We start from the raw sequence: 23,662 nt of genomic DNA, 5'->3' as shown, positions 1-23,662 counted from the left end.
TCTGATTTATACTGAGGAAAATCGTGTAAATCGAAATTGTAGATTTTTATACGTAAAACCGTGTAAATTGAAAACAAATTAAAATATGCATAATTCATTCATTTATTTCAACGTAAAATAAAACTAAATATATTTAAAAAAAAAAAAAAAATCAAAATTACGGTCTATTCATAAAATGATAAAAATATAAAGATGTGTATGTTTAATTCATTTTACATATAAAATACAAGAAACATAAATTAATAAACTTAATCGAACATTTAATTACTTAGAATATTAATCTTTAATTCCTGATTTAGAATGTCACTTTTATCATTCAATAGTACTTAATGCGATTCAAGTTCAATGTTAGATCAATTAGAAACAATTTCAGATCGGCCAGGCTTAATGAAATCCATAATTAATATTTGTGTTTTATTTTTGATCCAATCTTTATTGACCTCCTCGTGTTGAGTTAATTTTTTATTAATATCTCGTTTCAACATTCGTGTCATTTTGTAGAAAATGATTACCCAAATTGCCTCAATAATTCAGGTCATTCACAGATGACTTGTGCCGTGAACGCAACTGGTTCAGACCTGTCGATCCGGACCGAGAGCAAATTTAGAAACCGTCTAACAATAATATCTTGTAAATAATGTAAAATGTGTAAATCACATGTGGATAAATGTAATAAGAACAAATATTATAAATTTTGTGTTTAAAAACAGAAAATTTATAAATTTGTGCTTAGTAATTGTGCCCATAATTATGAAAGTGATCATAAATCTTTTGTTTTGAGATACTTGAAGAATTACATTTAAACAGTAAATGAATTCTATTTAATATTGATATATAACTTTTTGTTTTTGTTTGAGAAAGTATATTTTACATTATAAAAGTAAAAAAAACATCTTACCAAAAATTTTAACAGATATAATATTAGTTATAATTAGTTATAACAGTGTATAATATATTTGTATCAATATATTTTTAATTAGTGTATAATATATTTATATTTAAATATTTTTAATTAGTTTATAATATATTTATATAACAGTGTATATACTTTTATAGTATTTAATATAGATAAGTATCACATTTTTTGGTTATTTTTTATTCTAGGGTTTGTTTACCAGTTGTTAGCAATTTAATAATATTTCTTAATAATAACTTAAAAAAGATTTAATAATAAAATCCAATAAGCATAACAATTCAGCTTTAAAAACTAATAAGCTTTACATAACCTCTTCCGACCTTTTTTATGGCGGGAAAAAATGACTCCATGTTTTTTCTATTTGAAAATACTTTTAACATTTTGGACAATTTCATAAAAATTACATTGAATTAATTTCATGTAAAATAATATGTATGTATTAAATAACTGATAAGCTCATTTTTTTTTTCAATTTTGACTTATAACACTTTGATAATTATGGGAACAATTGAAAGTTTGGTTAATGCAGTATTATTTCTTTATCTATTTTTCCATCTCGTTTTTATTCTATCCTCTTCTTTTTCCTATCATGCGCGTCTGCGCACCAATCGCGTTGCTTAATTGGACTTTATCACGTCAAACGGTTCGGCTCGGCCAAATTACTTCACGGTTGTTTAGTTTCGGATCGCGTGAATGGCCGATGAGCTCTCGCGGGTTGCTTGAGCTACCTCGTAGAGTTAGCTCGAAGAAATACCTAGTCGAAATAGGGGTGGGAGAAGAAGGGGAAGGATAGTTGGGGGTTTGAGAAAGGTGAGAGGGGTTGTTCATCTGGCAAACGAATGGCGCCAACGTCGTCGTTGAACTTCCTCGCTCGTAAAGGGCTTCCTAGATGGAAGGAATTATATAGTATAGATTAAGGAAGGGGTTGGAAAGAGAATGGGGTAGGTAGAAGGGGACGGGGGAGGGGGACAAAATACGCTATCCATGCCGTTTCTTCTTCGTCGTGTATTGGTTAAACGTCGAAATAAATTTCTTCATTCCCTATCTTTCTATTTCTTTTCCTCCATTCCCGATCTTCTTTTCTCGTTGTTACTTTTATTGTTTTTTTTTTTCTATTATTCATTCGACTATATTTATTTCATTCGATTTGTTTATTATCTATTGAATATAAATGGCATTTAATGGGGAATATATACGTCGTATTGATTTATAAATAAGTTCGGTATCGTTCCGTTTTAATTAATTCTTTACTTATTTATCGCCGGTTATATTTTATTAATCGACTTGATGTTTGATAAATGAGAAATGAGATATTTTATGGGTAATTAATTGTTTCGTAGAATCAGAGTTAACGTTAGTGATGAATTCTTTTTTTTGTTGTTTTGTTTTTGATGTTAACGATTTGCAATTAGTCTTATTGATTTTAATGTAAGTCAGTCATGGTGTATTATTTATAGAAGTTAATTTGTTGGAAAATACATATATGTATATATATTTGAAATTTATTTAACGTACGCATTTCGATTGTTTACAAATGGAATCGATAATTTGATAAAACGTATCGCATTCGTATTGTTATAACGGGAAACATTTTTATCATTGATCAAATATATTGACATTAATGTAAATACTTTGTGTTTAATAATTGTTATTATATCTGTTGAATCGTTAAAATATGCTATGATACTTTATTTATATTATAACTCGTGTTTAAACATAACGTTTGTATTTTTAAATGTATTTTTTTCTTCTTTTAACGAGAACACGGATATTAATAAATTAAATCAAATTAATTCGTCCTCATCTTAAAATTAAACCTTTAAAGTTTGCTTTTCAGATATTACTCATTAAATATGTCTGACCAAATAAGAGTATCTAACTCGTAATATTTTAAAATCGTGTGTAACATTTAAAATGATTAAAAACAAAAAACATTTCCTGCTGCAGCACATATTTCTCAGTCGGCTATTTTTATTTATTTTCTAATTTGTTTGAAAAAATAATAAATAGTACGCAAACCAAAAGCATACATTTAACCCCGTGCAGTATTTGATCTAACACGACAACTTTCTCTACAAATAAAATATAAATTGGATATCCAACAACCCTTCATAAAAATTGACTTCAAAGGCTTAAAAATCTGAATTAGACTAAAAATTATAAATTTACAGTAACAGATATTTTAAACGCCAAATTATAATTTGGAAAATGTTTCGAAATATTAATGTATGAAACAATATCTCCCAAATATAAAATGTATCATCATATATTTCAAATCATACGATTTTTTAAATATTTATATATAATTATAAACTAATGTATTGAATTTTCTGAAAAATAATTTCTTTTATTGAACAAAAATCTTGTAAGTCGTGGTTAACCTCAAATTTCAAAATCACTTGATATTCAAGCAGATTGATTTACAATCTAATTGGTTGCATAATAATTCAATACATATCTAAGAAGTGAAATTTATTAAATTCTAGGATCATTTACAACACCCTCGATTCTACACCTTCGATCTTTTCTTTGTAAAAATTGTTGAACTTCCCTTTATTCCAATCCCTGTATACCTAAGTTTCATCCACCCCCTTTTACATATTTCAAATATTTGAGTCCCCCATCAAATATTTCAAATTATACGATTTTTTAAACATTTATATATAATTATAAACTTATGTATTGAATTTTCTGAAAAATAATTTCTTTTATTGAACAAAAATCTTGTAAGTCGTGGTTAACCTCAAATTTCAAAATCACTTGATATTCAAGTAGGTTGATTTACAATCTAATTGGTTGCATAATAATTCAATACATATCTAAGAAGTTAAATTTATTAAATTCTAGGATCATTTACAACACCCTCGATTCTACACCTTCGATCTTTTCTTTGTAAAAATTGTTGAACTTCCCTTTATTCCAATCCCTGTATACCTAAGTTTCATCCACCCCCTTTTACATATTTCAAATATTTAAGTCCCCCATCAAATATTTCCCATTATACGATTTTTTAAATATTTATATATAATTATAAACTTATGTATTAAATTTTAAGAAAAATAATTTCTTTTATTGAACAAAAATCTTGTAAGTCGTGGTTAACCTCAAATTTCAAAATCACTTGATATTCAAGTAGGTTGATTTACAATCTAATTGGTTGCATAATAATTCAATAAATATCTAAAAAGTTAAATTAATTAAATTCTAACGTTTATGGTCACTTAAAACATCTTCCATTATAACCAAAAAAAAATTTATTTTTTACTTAACATAATATCTTTTCTTTGTAAAAATTGTTTAACTTCCATTTATTCCAATCCATATATACCTAAGTTTAATCTACACCCCCCCTTTACCTTTCCGATTCAGCATTTAAACTTTATCCTCATTTTCTAGTCCATCTAAATCCTGTTCCTTTATCTTTGTAGACACGATTGACTTCTCGATTGTAGAGAGTTTGTTAATTCCTTCGTAAATACGGCACCACCAAAGTGCGCTGTACAAACATAGCCGTAGTAGAGTAATGTTGTTGTTTCGGCCAACTAAAATATTCATCACTCTCCGGCATGCTATTGACGCGGTTGCCAACGATGCCAAGGTATGGTAAAGAGAAGAGGGGTGGGGGTCAGATGTAAGAGAAGTCTAGAATCGTGCTAACGTATACACGATGGCGATCTCTGCTGAAACCTACCACGTTTTACGAGACGCTATATTACTTCTACTATTCTACTGAATGCAACTAACAAGGACGAATCGAGAAGACCGTACAACCAACTACTGACTTGAAGACTCTTCTCACGAATATTCATACACATATACATAAACATACATCATACATATATATAGATGTGTGTATGTGCTTTGTTTTATTCTCGAGAGATGTCAATAAACAAGGAATGAGAAATTGGGTTAACGCGCAAGACGTAATAAACACGTAGTCATAATAATACGTTAGAAATAAATACTCAAGCTGATTATGAGAGTTCGTGACAAACATTGTTTCGCATTAAAAACGTCGATAAGTTGGGGGTAAACCGCTAAGAGTTAAGAAAAAGAACTCGGCTAAACGAGGAAAGTTACCGCGGATTTAGCCGAGCAACCTTAATAGTCCTTTCCGCTTCTTTTCTTATAAAAAAAAAAAAATTAAAAGAAAGTAAAAGAGAGAGAGAGAGAGAGAAAGTAGCAGAAAAAAATATAGAAAAAAAAAAAAATATATATATATATATATATATATATATATATATATATAAAATGAAACGAAGTCAATCGTGAGGTACGTTTAAGAAAAAAACTAAAAATAAAAAGGGTTGTAAATTTAACTCAGGTTTATGAATAACGAGTATTATCCACACAGAAGTAGAAAGAGAGAGAGAGAGAGAGAGAGAGAGAGAGAGAGAGAGAAGGTCCAAGCGTTGGCAACCGTTTTACATTTGAAAATACTTTGAAATTCTTTAAGTTTCTCCAACGTTCTCGTAGTTATTGTTGTTGTTGTTGCTGTTATTACAAAAAAGAAGGACGCTGTGAAATGGTGGGAATAGGGAAATGACGTGGATATTTTTAAAAAGTGCTTTCAAAGAAAGAAAGGAAAGAAATGAAGAAAGGTAAGGGAGAAAGAGAGAGGGGGGGGTGAAAAAAGCGTAAAATAAAAAAAATGACATTACATTATGTAATATCGTGGAAACGTTACAAACGAGTTTTGAGCTAGACGATCATAGTGCACAAACCGTTGCAGGATATAATCAGCCCACTACCACTACTACCATCACCTCTACCACCACCACCACTACCACCACCAGCAACGTTCTTTGGTGAAGAAAACGCTACGAGGAAGTTCGAGGGAAAACGCATTCGCGTCGAGTATCGCCTGCGGCTTACTGCTACGAGTTTTCGCGTCATAAAACTTTGCAATTTTCCTGACGTTTCCAAACGAATGCGTTCCTCAATTTCGTTCTAAGGAGGATTAACGGTTCCGTTCGGGATTGCAGCGAGCAATAATTTACTCCTACTATTGGAATTGGAGGTGGAAAAGGTAGAGGAGTAGAAGGAGAAGAAGGTGGAAGTGAAGAAGGTGAAAGAGGAGGAGAAGGAAAAGGGAGAGTAGGGGGAGAGTACATAGAAAAGGTGGTTGGGGACGAGAGAAAGACAGAAATACAGACAAAGGTAGAAAGCAAGTGAGAAAGAGAGAGAGAGAGAGAGAGAGAGAGATGTCAACTTGTTAGAAAGGATCGATACAGATAAGAGAGAAAGAGAAAGAGAGAGAAAGTTAAATGACTGCAAATTATTCCTGTACTCTCTTTGCCTTATTTCGACTATACTTCGTTTTCTTCTACAACGATAGCCATTAGAGAGAGGGAGAGAGAAAGAGAGAGAGAGAGTAAGGAAATAAAGATCATCTAATGTTAAATCAAACGTCCTGATTTGAAATTCTATCAACGATCCACATTTGGTATTATCTCTTACGGTGATATCTCGTGAAATTGATTCGATTTAATTGTTTTAATACATGTTAAAAAAGGGGATTTATTTAAATGTATAATAATATTATGAGGAATACGTTAACGAAGGAAGGTAATATAATAGATAATATTATTTCATACTATGACATTTTGCGTAAACTCTTTTGACGACGAGACGTAGCTAACGGATGACATTTTGTAAAGGATAATAGCAAGACGAGAATAAGGGGGAGAAAAAGAGATTTAGAATAATGCAAAATGTCATTGTCACGACACGTGAGGTGTAGTCCGACCTCTCGAGCGGGAGCCACCTTTCGAGAATTTTCTCAGGAAAGTGGTGAAACTAATGCGCTTATGAGGAAAAAAGAAAATATACGAGAGAGTAGGTATGGTAATGTATGTGCGATTTTGTAATTTTGCGTAATCTAAATGTCTTTTCGAAGAAGAAAAGAGAAAATACGTTCACATAACGTGAGAAGAACAAGAAACATGCGACAGCATATAATACGAGAGTTAAGTATATGTATTTGTATTGTATATACATGTGTTAATAGTTGCTTCGAGTGGAATATTCGAGCGTGTACGCTTTTAAAATCTGATAAAGTAGCGTTTTTACGGGGTTAGAAAAAAAGAAAAAGATATTATGGCTGAACAAAAAGGACTCGTCTAACTCGCATGCACTTACGAAGATGACGAGGATCATGTTTCGAGTATACTAATGGCAATTACCCGGTGCTTTGTTAAAAGAATACTCCAACTGTATTTTACTACCATGCAAGAGACAAATTAGTAGAGTAACTGTAAAACGGCCACGACCAACGCCAACACGTTTTTCTACTCGTGCTTCATTAGTAAACTCGAACATTTAAACGTTCGTTCAACTAAAATATTCCTCCAAGTGTGTCTACTACTCATTGAATTAAGGAAACGTTATTTCACTTTCAAGTTAAAATCTTACTCGAGATTTCGCTTCAATCTTTGTTTGACGGAATTAAAGCAAGGAGAGATGGGGATTATTAAATCATTATGATTGAAATGTTCCGACTGAGAGAAGCTAATCGATCGAACGGAAAGGCTCTTATTATCATGTATTTCTTAACGAAGCCTGATTACATTTTTACGATTATTTTTTTACCATTTTGATTCAATTTATCTCTCAAGATACTATGAAATATATTTTTATTCATTTATATGTACTATATACTAAGTCTTTTATCATTTTTATTTGGCTTTTTGTATTAATTTTTCTTTTTAATAGAAATACCGACTGACTTTAACTTACAGATTTTTATATTTTATATCAAAAAGCTCTTTTAAAATACGTATTTTACAAACTCAATTTGATATTCAACATTTTTCAATACTTATTTATTTACTAAGTTTTATTTTTTATATTTACGTTCCATATTAAAATACTTGTTTATTTTATTAATCTTTTGTAACAGTAATCACAAACTGTAGTTTTTAAAAATACGTATTTTACCAATTCAATTATATATTCAATATTATTCTATACTAATTTATTTACTTACACATTTATATTTTTCAAATGTACATTCCATACGGAAATACTTGTTTCTGTTATTAATAATAGTATTCACCAACTATAGATTTTACAAATACGTATTTTACCAATTCAATTAGATATTCAACATTTTTCTATACTAATTTATTTACTTACACATTTATATTTTTCAAATATACATTCCATATGGAAATACTTGTTTCTGTTATTCATAATAGCAAGTACCAACTATAGCTTTTCGACTTGGAAACAAGAAAGAAAAAAAAGTGTCAGTTACAGAGGAATTCCATTAAAGCTTGGTTCCCAGAGCCTCCCGAGTCCCTCCTTTGAATTTACCATCGCAAATTGCTTACCTGCGGCGCTCGCACCCAGGAGTTTACGTCTCTGGCAAGATGGAATAAGCAATCGACATATTCTTACCATTAATGCAGTTCCCCTTTGCTGGATATTGTCGCCTAACTCCAACGATCCTTCGATAACTCTCTCTTATTCTTCCTCTTTCCTTATTTTCCTCTTCCTATCTCTTTCTTTTTTTCATCATCTTATTCTTTCTTTCTTTCTTTCTTTCTTTCTTTCTTTCTTTCTGTATGAGGATCTTACAACAACGACGTCTGCACTTAACGTGTATTTTTATCGTCACGATTTCACAAGGGAATATCGAACATTCGCATAAACATGATTTCCTTAGTAATATAAAACGACTTTCAATAATACAAATGTACAGAGATAAAGTGACTCTAGTAACGCTGAAATAACAATAACAAAGTATATACAATATTCTTGCACGAGAAAAAACAAGAAACGAATGATAAAGGCTTTCTTTACTTTAATACTAGGATACTTTTGATTTTCTTGTCAAACATATGGGAAGATTCCACGATAGATTTCGTGACACGAAACAATTGTTTCTATCACTGATCGTGTTATTCGTAGCGTCTCACATTATCCTCACGAATTTTCCCTAATTCGTAAGCAAAGTTCTAACTTAAGTATTAAAAGAGGGGGCAGAGGAGAAAGAGTACAAAATATTAAAAGTAAAAAAAAAAGACCAGTATGATGTTTAAGAATTGATGAAAGTAAAATGTGTTGTGATGTTCTATGATTCGATCAGTTTCGATACTAAACTGTGTTCTCAATGAAGTATCACTCAAATTATTTACACTAATCAGAAATGATTTGAAAAAGAAAGACTATTAAATGTTGTGTTAAGGATAAAAAAGAAAAAAGATCACCAGAAGAATGTGTAACAATCGATGAAGGTAAAAAAGTGTCGTAATATTCAATAATTCGATTAGTTTTGATAATAAACTGTGTCCTCAATGAAGTATTACCCAAGTTATCTTCACGAATTAGAAATAATTCTAAAAATAAAGACTATAAAACATTAAGTTAAGAGTAAATAGAAAAGAGAGGAACAGAGAGGACCAGAATGACGTGTAAAAATCGATGAAGGTAAAAAGGTGTTTTAATATTCAATGATTCAATCAGTTTCTATACTAAACTGTGTTTTCAGTGAAGTATCACTCAAATTATCTTCACGAATTAGAAATAATTAAAAAAAAAAAAAAAAGAAAAAAAGAGAAAGAAAAACTATTAAACGTTAAGTTAAGAATGAAAAAAGAAAAAAAGATCACCAGAATGATGTGTAAAAATCGACTGAGGTGAAAAAAAAAGGTGTCGTGACGTTCGACGATTCAATCAACGCGGAACATTGTTGGTGTCAGGGACGAAGAGGAAGATGTCAGTCGTCGATGGTGGTGGATATATTTCTCAGCTGAACATATGAAAAATGATGTCTGACGAAGGTAGTAGCGTTGATGGTGATGGTGGTGAAGCTAGTGTTGGCAGGGAGGAGTGATAGGGGGGTGGTTTAGGAGGGGGTGGGTGGTAGGAACGACGGTAACTGCGTCGTAGGAAGAAGAAGCGAGGTGTACACCCTACCAGGAGAATGCTTTTCACTGTTGGGGAACTTGACAGATATCTCGCTGCTATCCGACATGAGATGGGGCGGTGAGGAGGGACGGGGGGAGGTAGGTTGGAAGGTTGGGAGGATCGTAGAGGTGAACGAAGAGAAGAGGGTTCGTGCGTCGCCAGAGGCCCGTGTAAAGCGCGTGTAAGCAAGCCTGTATTAGCTCGATGTCATCCAACGAGACAGTTGGATGGACGTATGAACGTAGTTGATGCGGATCTTTCCAACCCTCTTCTACGAAAGAATTCTATATTTTCTTTTTCTTTCTTTTTTTCCTCCGTTCTTTCTTTCTTGTTCGGCTTCAACCGAAACTACTACTACCACCATCACCAAACTGAAAGTAAGAAAAGAGAGAACTTTGGAAAGCTTGTATTCTTGAAGAGGGATAATCCGTGCTAGAATTCTTCTTTTACTTCTACTTTTTTTTTCCTTCCTTTCTTTGATTACTTTTTTGTTTGTTTGTATTTATGAAACATTTGTCACTTTTCGAGGTGAAGTGAACGAAAAAACAAAAAACAATAATATTAAGAGAATGAGATAATATGATAGATCGAAAGGAAAAGTGAGTATCGTCATAACGTGGATGATAGAAATTTGATTAAAGATTGATCGAGGGTATATTGGTCAAGTTGATATTCCATCTGTTTGGCTTGAAAATCTCGGTAAGTGACATGGAACGAATATGATTGGTCGATATACGTATCTATGTGTCTGTGTATATATATATCCCTACGTATATATATGTATCCCTCTTTCTCTATATTTCTTTATGAGAAAATGGATAGATTAGTTGTTGTTCGCAGCAGGTTCGCAATTAAATCGCCGTATGTTTACACGCTTAAATGTTTATAAACGGCTATTAGAACGGCGATTAACATACTCGATGGAGGTTATACATCTGCACGGCCACGCGAAAGACAAATTACCACGAGAGGATTACACATGGCATTCGTTACGATGATTACCTTTGTAATTAGCTCGACTGTGGCTCCGCTAGCGATTACAATTAACCGAGTTCTCTTTCTCTCTCTCTCTCTCTTGGTTTTGGTAAAGTCCGTTCAATTGGGTGTTGTTCGATTCGTTCATGCGATCGTATGTTGTTTTGCCGACGGCTGGAAACGTTTGCTGGTGGTTGTAAAATGTTAGAGCAAAGAGAGTTGGGCGGGGTTGAAAGCAACAGCAGGGGGAGAAACGAAACGAAGGGTTGGAGTAAAAGAGGAAAAGGGATCGTCGAGAGTACATTGGAGTAATACGAGTGCAAAAGAGAAAGATAGTAAGAGAAATAGGGGAAATGAGAGAAAGAGAAAGGTAGAGGGTGAGAGGGGACGATGAGAACTACCGTGGACAATAATTATGCGAATTGCACCAGCGGGGCTAATTATCTCTCTGTACCACTTGCGTCGAACTCGTCCTCTATTTCATCCTCTGTCTGTGGCAAACTTTGACGTTGCAGACAGGTGCTTATCTCTGTGTCCTCTGATAAAGCACTGAATTAACCTGTAACCTGGCCTTCGACCTGACGTAAGATAAACCATTCTGAACGACCTTCAATGGAGACGAACCTACCAGATTCCCATCCTCTTACCTCCCTTCCTACTCATTCTTAGTGTCATCATTACCTTTGTTAGGGTCAACAGAATGAACATTCGTAAACAGGAACTCTTCCTTTGGTGATTATAGATTTAGCTTTTTCCATAATGAAAAGGCAAATCGTACGATTTGGTTTTATCTTCGTCTTGTAAAGTTTCTAATCATTGTTCCTAAAGTATTCTAAAAAAAAAAACCAATAATATTCTATTTCTAATGATACGGAAACCTACGGTTTACGCGAATCGATAGCATCGATTTCGTTCGATGGTTAATTAGAAGCAGCAAAGCGATGGAATTGGTGTCATTGGTAAATCTGCACGCGTCTGACCAGTTCACCCACCATTCATTTGAGTACGTTGAATTCAACGAAAATATCATTACTGTTCGAATACTAACCTCTGTAATTGTTAGCTATACAACCCCCTACCCCAACACACCTATTCATTTCCTACGTTTATTTAGTTAACAGAAAATATTTCGAACTATATTATCCCTTGTTTGTTTAACAATATTGTTTTTTATTTTGTTTTCAATATGGTATGCTTTATTCGAATATTTGTATTGAATTTTTTTCGAACATGGTAATAGTTATGGTCCATGAAGTAAAAATAAGTTAACGAAGTTATCTTCTTTCTTTTTTAACATTTGAAAAGTTTGGTAATTTAATTATTCTATCTTCTTTTTAGGTTAAAAAGCAATGAAATCAGAGTATTTATTTATACAATATTTATAAATAGTTTTGGTAATTTCTATAGAAATAAAATATACACTGATGATATTTAAATAAAAGTTTAATTTTAGTTTCATCGAATAGTTAATTATAAAAATACGAGATAAGTATATGTGTATTTTTAATACAGTCACATAAAATATTTTTTGATTTTATTACAAATATATTTCTTATCGTATACACATATAGTACAGAAATTTCATTTCTAACGTCTATTCAAAAGTCAAAGTTATTTCAGATCTATCTATAATAAAAAAGTTATGCAATTTTAAATGACATATGAATATTTTCGTGATTTACCGAATATTACATTCAAGATTGATACATGCGAAATATAGAAAAGCGTCCCGTACGAGATATATAAATGTCTAAAATAATTTTTCATGCACCTAACAATGTATATATATATATATATTGACAATCGAATCGGTATCATCTATTTCACATAAATCTTCATCGATAGAACGTAAAAAGAATTTTTTAAATTAGGCTCACAATAGTTTTTCTTTAGAAAGATTTAAAAAAAAAAGGGGCAATACATCGATCAGTGTCTCGTGGTGGTTTTCGAACTATCCACAATTACTTACAATTCAGTTCCCGATCTGACCATCGAGGGTGGAGGGTAGGGGACGAGGGGTTGGTTGGTTCCAAGTGCGTTCGCGTTTTCCCGCTGATTAGTCTAGAAGATAATTACGGTGCACGCGAACTAGATAGGGCGAAGAGAAAAAAGAAACAGAAAGAGAAAAAAAAACGAGGAAAAGGAAGGGGAGTTAGCGAAGGGCGAAGGGAAGTAGATAGAGGGTGAGGGGAAAAAAAGAAGGGTGAGAGTAGGCGGCGAGACTATCGCGAGAAGCCACGAGACGGTATTCAAGCCAGAGGGAAGTTTTGCGAGTCATTTTTCACCATACCGGTCCGAGACCAGCAAATATTCGTGCGGTTCGAGTAGGGGTAAGTTCGTTGAATCATACGGAACTATCCAACCTAAACTTTTTCCTATCTCTGTAACGTGTATCTTACACGATCGAAAGAAACTACGGGTAGTACAGGTGTGGTCGAGTAACAATACGTATTTCTATAAATCTTTCTTTAAAGCTTACAAACTAATTTTCCACCTGCACGTACAAAATTAAACGTATTTACTTACTTCCTTAAAAAACGTAATATTTTAACTTTAAGGCTAATACTTATCGGATTTTAACGAAATATATTTTTTTTCTTCTTATTATCATAGTTTAAAAAAATATAAACAAGAGACAATTTATTATTTATTCTTAATATTTATTAATTAATATTTATTTATTATTAATATTAATTTGGTATATATAATATTTTATATATTAATAATTTATATTAATTATTATATTATTATAATCTTATTTAATATTAATAAATATATTATATAAAAAATATAAATTTATATAATATAATTATTTATATATAGTACATTTTAAATTTATATATAAATTAATATTTAAAAATAGTATTAATAATATTATAAATATTTTTAAAATAATAATAATATATATTTTATAAAATGTTAATTTATATATAAATTTAAATAATGTATTTGAATATTTAAATTTAAAAAATTTATATAATATAAATTAATAATAATATAATTTATATAATATATTTTAAGTTTATATATAAATTAATATTTTAAAATAATATTAATAATATTATATATATATTTCTAAAATATTAATTATAATTTTAAAGAATTGTATTCATATATATTTTATAAAATATTAATTTATATATAAATTTATATATATTTATATAAAAAAAATAACAATTATATATAAAATAATTTATATATAAAATTATATAAAATAATATTATATATAATTATATATAATAATAATTATTATTATGAAATAATAATATTATACAATTAAAATTATTCTTCTAACATGTCATTTAAAAATATTTTCGTAGGTAAAAAATATTAAAAATTTATTATATAACAAATATAAAAATTTATAATATAATTATTACATTTATTTACTCATTATAATTTATTATAATTAAATGATTACTTTACATAATCAACGAATATTATAATTATAATAATTATCGATATATATGATAAAAATGTTTTATTTATTAACCAATAATACGAAAAATATTTCTGACTATAAATGAAAAAGATGTTGACAACAATAAAGTAGTTTCTCGAATAACTCGTAAATCGAAATACGTGTGGTAGACTTGCGAACGTGCATTAGCGTTTCAGGGTATACCGGACGACTTGAATAATTACTCCGATGGCAATTCATAGCGTTCGCGTAGCATCTCTACAAAGGAGGCCCTTCCCGCGTTTCTATTCCTCTTACACCCTTATGCGTAATACATATACCTACGTAAAAGAAGACACACACATATATATAAATATATCTACAAATACACACACACACATATATATATATATATATATTTTCTCTTAAATACATATATATATATATATATATATATATATATATATATATGTATACAGAGATGATAGTGTTGTATAAGACACATATACTAATACAGTATCAGCAAGGAGAGCTTTTGCATTTGCGTCTTGCCCACACAATTTACAACTCACCATCGTCTGCCCTTACAAACTACAACAACTAAAAAAACTACTACTACCACATTACACTGCCATAGTCTTTCTCTCTTTTTCCTATTCCCTTAACTTCCCTTCGTTTCGTCTTCTCTCCTCATACTCACTAGTTTCTTTCGAGCTTTCTTTTCCACTGTAATACCCTTCTCCTATACACCCACTGCCTCTTTCTATTTCTTTAGTGGAAAACGTAAAAATGTCTCTCATTTTTTCTTCTTCTTATTTTCCTCCTTCCTTTCTTCTTTATTTCACTCTCTCTCTCTTTCTCTCTCTGTTTTTTTGAGAACACTCACTTACATAGACTTGCATATATATTCTTTACGCGTGTTTGCGTATACGACGTTTATAGGTGGACAAAAAGAAGAGAAAAGTGGGTGGGTAGGTTGAGGAGGAGGAAGAGGAGGAGGTGGTAGAAGTTGTGGTCGTTCGTTGAGAACGCGCTTTAAAGCGACGTCTATGAAGAAAAGAAGGAAGTGAGGAATGTCAAAGAGAAAGAGAAAGAGAAATAGAAATAGGTGGTAGAAGAAGGTGGTGGGACGATGATGTCGAGAGTGTATTGCGGTTTTTTGACGAAGGAGCTTTCTTCTTTACTCGCGACTAAGGCGTTGGTAGTTTGATAACTATAGTATAGCGTGTCGACCACGTGGATACAATACTACCACCTCCACCTCCTCCTACTCCTCTTCCTCCTCCTCAGGAATATATGAAGAATATATCCATACGCTTGTACAACGAGAACGTGCATAAAAAAAAAAAAAAGAGAAGAAGAAGAAGAAAAAAAGAAAACAAAGAGAAGTTGTCGTCGATGAGGACAAAACTTCTCTTCTTCGTCCGTAACTATGAAGGGTATGGTGGTAAAAGAGAAAGACAGAGTGAGAGAGAGAGAGAGAGAGAGGGTGGGGAGGAAAGAAAAAGAAAAAGCTCTGACGACGGCCATTTGTAAATCACACCGCAAAAGTACGTGAATTCTGTGGAGATTTTTACCTCGTTTTTTTTTTCCTTTCTTTCTTTCTTAGCGTTTTAAAAGAAAGAAAGAAATAAAAAGAGTGTGTATGGGAGAGTGAGAGAGAGGCGCATGCGTAAAAGAAAAGAAAAGAAAAAAAAATATATAAGAAAGTAGAAGAAAGCTTGATACAAGCTGGTGTCTAATACGTGAGCTCTTAAGAAAATATGTTTTCCCACGTTCGACGGTATAGTTCTTGGTCTAAATCGTGACAATAAACACAAGGGACTATGATGTTTGAGTTACTACGACTACGACTACGATGACGTTCGCATTCTCGTTGTTTTTCAAACACATTACTGGCATAACTCAGATGGACGTCTGAAAACGATGAAGAGTGAATAACGTTCTAAAGAGAGAATTCGCTTTTCAGATATGCCGAGCCAGGTGTCTTCATTCTTTATTTCTTTATCTCTATCATCTTCGTATAAACCCCCCGTCCCCTTCACTCCCTTAGCCACCCCTTTCCACACTAGCCCGAACCCCCTTTCTTCTTTTTCTTCCTTTTCTTTTTCTTCTTCTTCTTTCTTTCTTTCTTTCTTTCTTTCTTTCTTTCTTTCTTTCTTCTTCTTCTTCTTCTTCTGAAACGCCCATATCCTTTAGTAAATTTTCGAGAAAGAGTTTCGCGAGAAAAGCTGAAAACGCGTGAATCTGCTCGGCGCATCTAGGTCGAGACAACTGTTATCCATTGGATCGTAAAATATTCGAGTTGGTTCTGTGCTTCATTGTTCATTCCTTTCAACGTACCCCATCAACCATATTTTTATATATCTCTATATATATATGTTCTTTCCATATCATAATTATTTTCAATAATATTCGTATAGGTTTGAGAATCAAATTAAAACGATTCATTTCGCTCGAAATATTATTGTACGTTTATATGGATTTCATTTGAAAACCTTATATAATGTTATACTGTAGTGAATCCGAATGCGAGTTGTGAAAACCATTCGGATGATAATTCTGTACGTTAAAATTAATGATAAAGAAGGAACGATTTTTTTTAATTTTAATATTATTTTAATAAAACAGATTTATATGATCAGGATTATCATTGTAATTGCTATGTCTTTGATAAATCTATTTAAATGATAATAACTTTGATATCATTGTTCAATCATTTGGAGGATAATTATATACGTTAAAATCAGTGAAAAAGAAGGAACGTATTCTTGACAATTTTGAAAAATTTTAATATCATTTTAATAACATAGATTTATGATCAGGATTATCACTATAATTGCAATGTCTTTTGGAAATTTTTTATTTGCATAGTAATAACTTTGATATCGTATTTTTAACAATTTTTGTTCAATTTAATGTCATTTTAATAAAACAGATTTATGATTAGGATTATCATTATAATTGCAATTTTTTTTGGAAATCTTCTATTTAAATGATAAATTGCAAATTATTGTTCAATTATTCGGAGCATAATTCTGTACGTTAAAATTAGTAAAAAAAAAGGGAACGTATTTTTAACAATTTTTTTTCAATTTAATGTCATTTTAATAAAGCAAATTTATGATTAGGATTTTCATTACAATTGCAATGTCTTTTGAAAATCTTTTATTTTAATGATAAATTGCAAATTATTGTTCAATCATTCGTAGCATAATTCTGTACGTTAAAATTAGTAAAAAAAAAGGAACGTATTTCTAACAATTTTTTAAAGTTTTAATATCATTTTAATAAAACAGATTTATGATCAGGATTATCACTATAATTGCAATGTCTTTCGGAAAATTTTTATTTGCATAGTAATAACTTCGATATCATTATTTAACCATTCGGGAGATAATTCTGTACGTTAAAATTAGTAAAAAAAAGGAACGTATTTTTAACAATTTGTTTCAATTTTAATATCATTTTAGCATCACATATTTATGATTAGGATTATCATTTTAATTGTAATTTTTTTTAGAAATTATTTGCATTGTAATCACTTGGAAATCAATGTTCAAGCATTCGGAGCATAATTCTGTACATTAAAATTAGTAAAAAAAAAAAGGGAACGTATTTTTAACAATTTTTTTTCAATTTAATGTCATTTTAATAAAGCAAATTTATGATTAGGATTTTCATTACAATTGCAATGTCTTTTGAAAATCTTTTATTTAAATGATAAATTGCAAATTATTGTTCAATCATTCGGAGCATAATTCTGTACGTTAAAATTAGTAAAAAAAAAGGAACGTATTTCTAACAATTTTTTAAAGTTTTAATTTCATTTTAATAAAACAGATTTATGATCAGGATTATCACTATAATTGCAATGTCTTTCGGAAAATTTTTATTTGCATAGTAATAACTTCGATATCATTATTTAACCATTCGGGAGATAATTCTGTACGTTAAAATTAATAAAAAAAAAGGAACGTATTTTTAACAATTTGTTTTAATTTTAATATCATTTTAGCATCACATTTTTATGATTAGGATTATCATTTTAATTGTAATTTTTTTTGGAAATTATTTGCATTGTAATCACTTGGAAATCAATGTTCGTAATTTTTGATTGCTGATGAATACGTTCTTGTTACAATACGATTAATAAAAATAGAAAAAAAAATAGTAGATGTAAGTCAATCGGTTGAAAACCAAATGTAAACATTGCAGAAAGTATCGAAGTGAAAAAAATAATTTTGTTATTGTTAAAATAATTGAAGTGATTTCTTTTTATTATATTTTTCTTTTCTTCTCTCAATCGATGAGAAAAAACTTGATGTTTTACTGCATCATTTTCTGCATCGTTTTTATTTATTGATATTATTTCTATGCATATAAATAAAAATTTTAAAGTCGGATTTGAAAGCACTAATAATAAATTAAATACATTATATAATTATTAGAATTAATCTAAATGGATTGAATTATAAGGGAAACAATTATATTCTATTTAAATCATCGATTATAACTTATGAAATATTTGGTTGGGATTCACACGAGTATTTCATTGGATTCTGTAATTAATAATTACATCGGAAATTCATCAATGTTATCTCATGTCATTTACCGTGCTAGAAATTATTTGAAAGAATTCTTTCATTATTTCAAATCGTTCGACTATTATTCGTTTGAAATATCAACGACGTGTGATTATCGAATTTTATAAATCCGATGATTGGAAGAATTCGTGTCCCACTCTCTTTCTCTTTCTATGTATAATATATAATATAATGCATACATATTATATTGTAGAATTATTTCAATCAATTGAGAAGAATCGTATTACAAGACATTCGATATAATTATATTATATCAACGAGAAAGAATGAATATATTCAATACTGGATAGATTACTTGTCACTTAGATCAGTTTACATATGAAATCTATGAGGAATACACGAATACATTGAATACTATTAATTAACGTATACGTATATCACTTACAATATTCCATTTCATTGAGTTCAATCAGGAAAAGAAACAATGATATTTAATCGCGTGATAAAAAAGAAAAGGAAAGATTGAGAAATCAATTAAAAATATTTGTTTTTTCTCTTAGAAAATATCATTGACTGTGAGTACTGGCCTTACTTGTATTTCTCATTAAATTTTCCTTATCAAGCAAATACGTTTTTACAATGAAATACTATTAATTAATAACTCCCTCGAGAGTAAAGAAAAGGAACGAGACAGAGGTAGGGTGAGAAATGAGGGATGGGGAGGGAATTGAATAGAATGTCACGAAGTGAAACGAAAGCTGTATTAGTTTCACTAAGTATTTCGACTCTTTCTTCATTTCTCGAAACTTCAAAGTAAGAAACTTTGATTCTTGATAGGATAATACCATAGAAAAGACGAACATAAAAAGAAAACATACAATTGTATATATATAAATATATATACTATGATGTTCTTTTTTAAATTGACTGACATTTAGACAAAATGACAGTAAATACGAAAAACCCTGTAATCAATTTTACTTACTGTTACTTTCCTTGTAATTGACGTAAAGCTGTTGATTAGATGTTAACACGATAAAAAAAGAAAATGCATTAATTTTACTAACACCTATTATTATTTTTCATCGTTTCATAGGTGGCGTGGCTTCGTGTGGACACGCAGACAATACTAACGATAGCGACTCACGTTATCACAAAGAATCATCGAATCGGAGTGACCCATAGTGGACATCGTACGTGGTCTCTTCACATCAGAGAAGCAAAAGAAACTGACAGGGGTTGGTACATGTGCCAGGTTAATACCGATCCAATGTCCAGCATCATCGGATTCCTCGAAATAGTTGGTAAAATACGACGTTTAAATAAAAACATTTAGTTAAAATAAAACACAATTAGCCAGAATCTTGAAACAATTTCAATAGAAAAAAAAAAAAAATTCATCGTTGCTAAAAATGTTTCCGAGCACTTTTGACTAGTAAAAGAAATAAAATAGGTCAAAGAAAAATAAGAGAGAATAAAAAAATACTTCCGTACTAAGTTTATAGTAGATAGGAAGAGTGAAAAGATCAAATTATAGGAATCAAAGGTATATTCAGAGTTTTTGTTGAGCAAATTTTGATCAGGGATCTGTTCAACGATTGTCCTATGGTACACGTGTCAGAGGAACATTCCCCCTTTCTTCCACATAGCCATACATCAACCGATCCTTCCTTCGAAACTTTCTTAGCAGTAGTTGGTGCTGCGGCGACCCTTCTTCGTCGTTGCCGAGCCCCAGGAACTTGTCAAACTTCAGTGAATACGATCCCCCATACCTTAACGGTGCATCCCTTCTAGGTAACTTTGGAAAATCCGTGATCTTCGTTCGTTGAGACACGGGATGCAATATTTAACGACGGTATATTTGCATCCTAGTAGTAGTGAGACATTTTCTTTACGATTACTTTTCATTTCTTTTACTTATTTTTATTTTTTTTTTTTTTTAATTTCCTTTTTTTTATTTCTTTTTCTTTTCCTTTAGTGTTTTCACTCGAAAGCTTTTGACGAAAACGAAGGACAAACTTCCTCTATGAGTCCCGTAGGAAACTTTCCAACAAAGATCTTCGAGTGGCTAGCAAAGATAAAGACACGTAGGTATCCGCAAAATCTCGGCACCGTTGTTACTTCAGTTACCTATCCAACCCCCCCTTCCCTCCTACTCCTCCTCCGACCGGATACGTGACGATGGAATGCAAATGTATGTAAAGTGTGTGGCTCGCGCCGAAAACCTTCAACGGTCGATTGTACTCTTAGTGGGCCATTAAAACACCTTCTCGACTACTACACTCTAACATTCTCAACCCTCATTTGTTCTATCTCCTATCTCCATCTTTCTCTCACTTTTTTTCTTCCTTTTTTTTTTTTTTTTCTTTGACTCTTTAACTAACCGACTTAATAACCAACCTCTTTCTTCAGTTTCAAGAGGAGATCCTTTCCGAGTGTTCGATGACCGTTTTAAACGACGATGCCATCGTTTACCATTTATTTACTTTCTTTCTCTCTCTTCTTTCTTTTTTCTTACATTTTATTATCATCATCCCTTTTATCGTGTCTGAAATTTAATTTATTATCGAAAGTTATGTGTAATATTTTATGGTATTATTATATTTTTTATTCAGATATCGATGAAAATTATTCGAATTATTTTGTATTATAAAATTGATTATAATTGGAGAAATTTACTATTTGAAATTTTAATTACAATTTCTTTGCAAATAATTTATAAAATATTTGGAATATTTAAATTATAATAATATTTTAATATATATTATAAATATATATAAATATTTTATATTAATATAAATATATAATAATTATAATATTAATTTATTTATATTATAATAAATATATATAATATAATATATTAACCCTTTGCACTCCGTAAGCGCTGTTATTGCGCCAATTGCTATCTATTATATTTATATAAATATATTTTTTATTTATAATATTTATATTTATATTATTTTATTAATATAATATAATATTTAAATAAATATATTTTAAAATTATATACTATAATGTTAATATTTTATTATTATAATATAGTATTAATTAAATGAATATTAATTTAATTAATATAATATAAATATAAATTATATAATATAAAATTAAAATTTTTTTTTTAAATGATTTTAAAATGATAAAAAAAATTATTTTTTGTATAAAATAATTTATATTATTGTTTTAATATAATAAAAATAAAAATTTTATTAAATATATTTATATTTAAATGTAATAATAACTAACTATTATTATAAGTAATTATAATTACTTATAGTTATAAGTAATATAATAATATTGTATATATTACATATGTGTGATATGTAATATCAAATTTTAACACTCGGAGTGCAAAGGGTTAAATAATTTTAATAATTAATTAAAATATTAATTATTTATTTTAAATATATATATAATGCAATGTTTTATTATAATATATATTAATTGAATATATGATGTATAAATATATTTATAATAATAGTATTTAAAATAATCGATAATTTCAGTCAAGAAATTATTTTTATCTCAATTTTGTTTTTTTTGTTCTATCTTTCATCTTATATTTTCTTTTATTTCTACTCGCATCAAGTACATAGTTTCCGTAAGTTTTCGGAACAGAGAGAACAACCGGAGTTCTCGCGAAATCGTGACGCGTGGCGGAGTGCTCAAACTTTGAAAATCTCGTCGACTTTCGTCTTTCATTTTTAATTCGTACTTTCTTAACGAACGAGATAGACTTCTTCTCGTACATTTTGGGTCAACGGAGAAACTGAAGAAATTTGAAGATTTTCGTAGAACCTAATTCTTCTTTTTTTTTTTCTTACTAAGAGTGGTGGGAAAGAAAAAAAAATCTTTACAAATTTCTTCTATACACTCGTTTAGTATTTTTCTCTTAAATTTCATTTCTATTAAAATTTTTCATTATAATATTGTTTAAAAAAATTCTTCATTTAAAATTACACGAATGCTATTTCAATTTAGTTATTTTTAATATATCCGTTAGGATGTATAGTTGAAGAAAGGAAGGAGGTGCCGAGCAGCGTGTATAATCGTAAAGCTCGTGGCTTATCTCGTAACAACAGCCATTAAATACTCTCCATTATCGTACTGTACTATTACTTACAATTAGTCGAGTAGCTTGTCGTTCGCACGAAGTCACCTATTTTGAGGTCTCTCTCTCTCTCTCTCTCTCTCTCTCTCTCTCCCTCTCTCCTTCTCTTTCTCTTTTTATCTTTTTACTTTTTCACCTTTCCTTTCATTTTCTCTTTCTTACAATTCGATCAAATCGATCCATCCCGCATTTAGGGTCACGTTGATAAAGCATCACTCTTACGAGTTTAACCACTCTGAGATTTATCTTCAGGCACATTCGAATTATCTTTCTTCGTCTATTACAAAGAAAGAAAGAAAGAAAGAAAGAAAGAAAGGAAACGTCACGTGGCGTTATCCAAGAAACTCTCGGTCCATCATTCCCAAGAAGCATTTAAAAAGAATCGAGTGTGTCTTTCTTCTTAACCAAACGTAATTCTTCTCACCTGATCGATTATCAATAAAAAAAATAATCAAAAAAAAAAAAATACAAAAAATAAAAAAGACCAAAAAAACAGCCGATTTATCTTCTTCTTCTTCTTCTTCTTATCTGAAAAACAGCACCAAACGTTGGTCCTATTATCATTTGACGATAACAAGACTAAAAGTGTAGATGGTAGTTTTCGTTTATCGTAAAACCATCTGCAAGCAAGCAAACAAGCAAGCAATTCGAGAACATACGCAAAAAAAAATAGAACAAACAAGAAGAAAAAGGGTAAAGATATGCACATAAAACGTAGGACACAAGGAATATGATTGGGAATAGTAAAAAGGTGATAGGGGGTGAAGTTGAAGTGTGTGTATTCGGAAAAGACCCCTACGTGA

The 23,662-nt window shown here is 30.3% G+C and overlaps 1 protein-coding gene across 2 annotated transcripts in view; it reads left to right on the top strand.

Moving 5' to 3' along the window:
- The window catches only part of LOC107064453 (protein amalgam), a 97,105-nt gene that overhangs the window by 48,831 nt on the left and 24,612 nt on the right, over positions 1–23,662 (top strand). For both annotated transcript variants that reach the window (XM_089174146.1, XM_089174145.1), the window contains exon 3: positions 19,848–20,055. In XM_089174146.1, the coding sequence (XP_089030272.1) occupies positions 19,848–20,055 (208 nt within the window). The remainder of the gene's footprint in view (positions 1–19,847; positions 20,056–23,662) is intronic.

This window comes from Polistes dominula, unplaced genomic scaffold (genome assembly GCF_049000335.1).
Source record: "Polistes dominula isolate Pdom_NZ unplaced genomic scaffold, Pdom_raw_medaka contig_482, whole genome shotgun sequence".
Classification (NCBI taxonomy): domain Eukaryota; kingdom Metazoa; phylum Arthropoda; class Insecta; order Hymenoptera; family Vespidae; genus Polistes; species Polistes dominula.
Note: the sequence above shows the minus strand (reverse complement) of the source record. Positions and strands in the feature narration are given on the sequence as shown.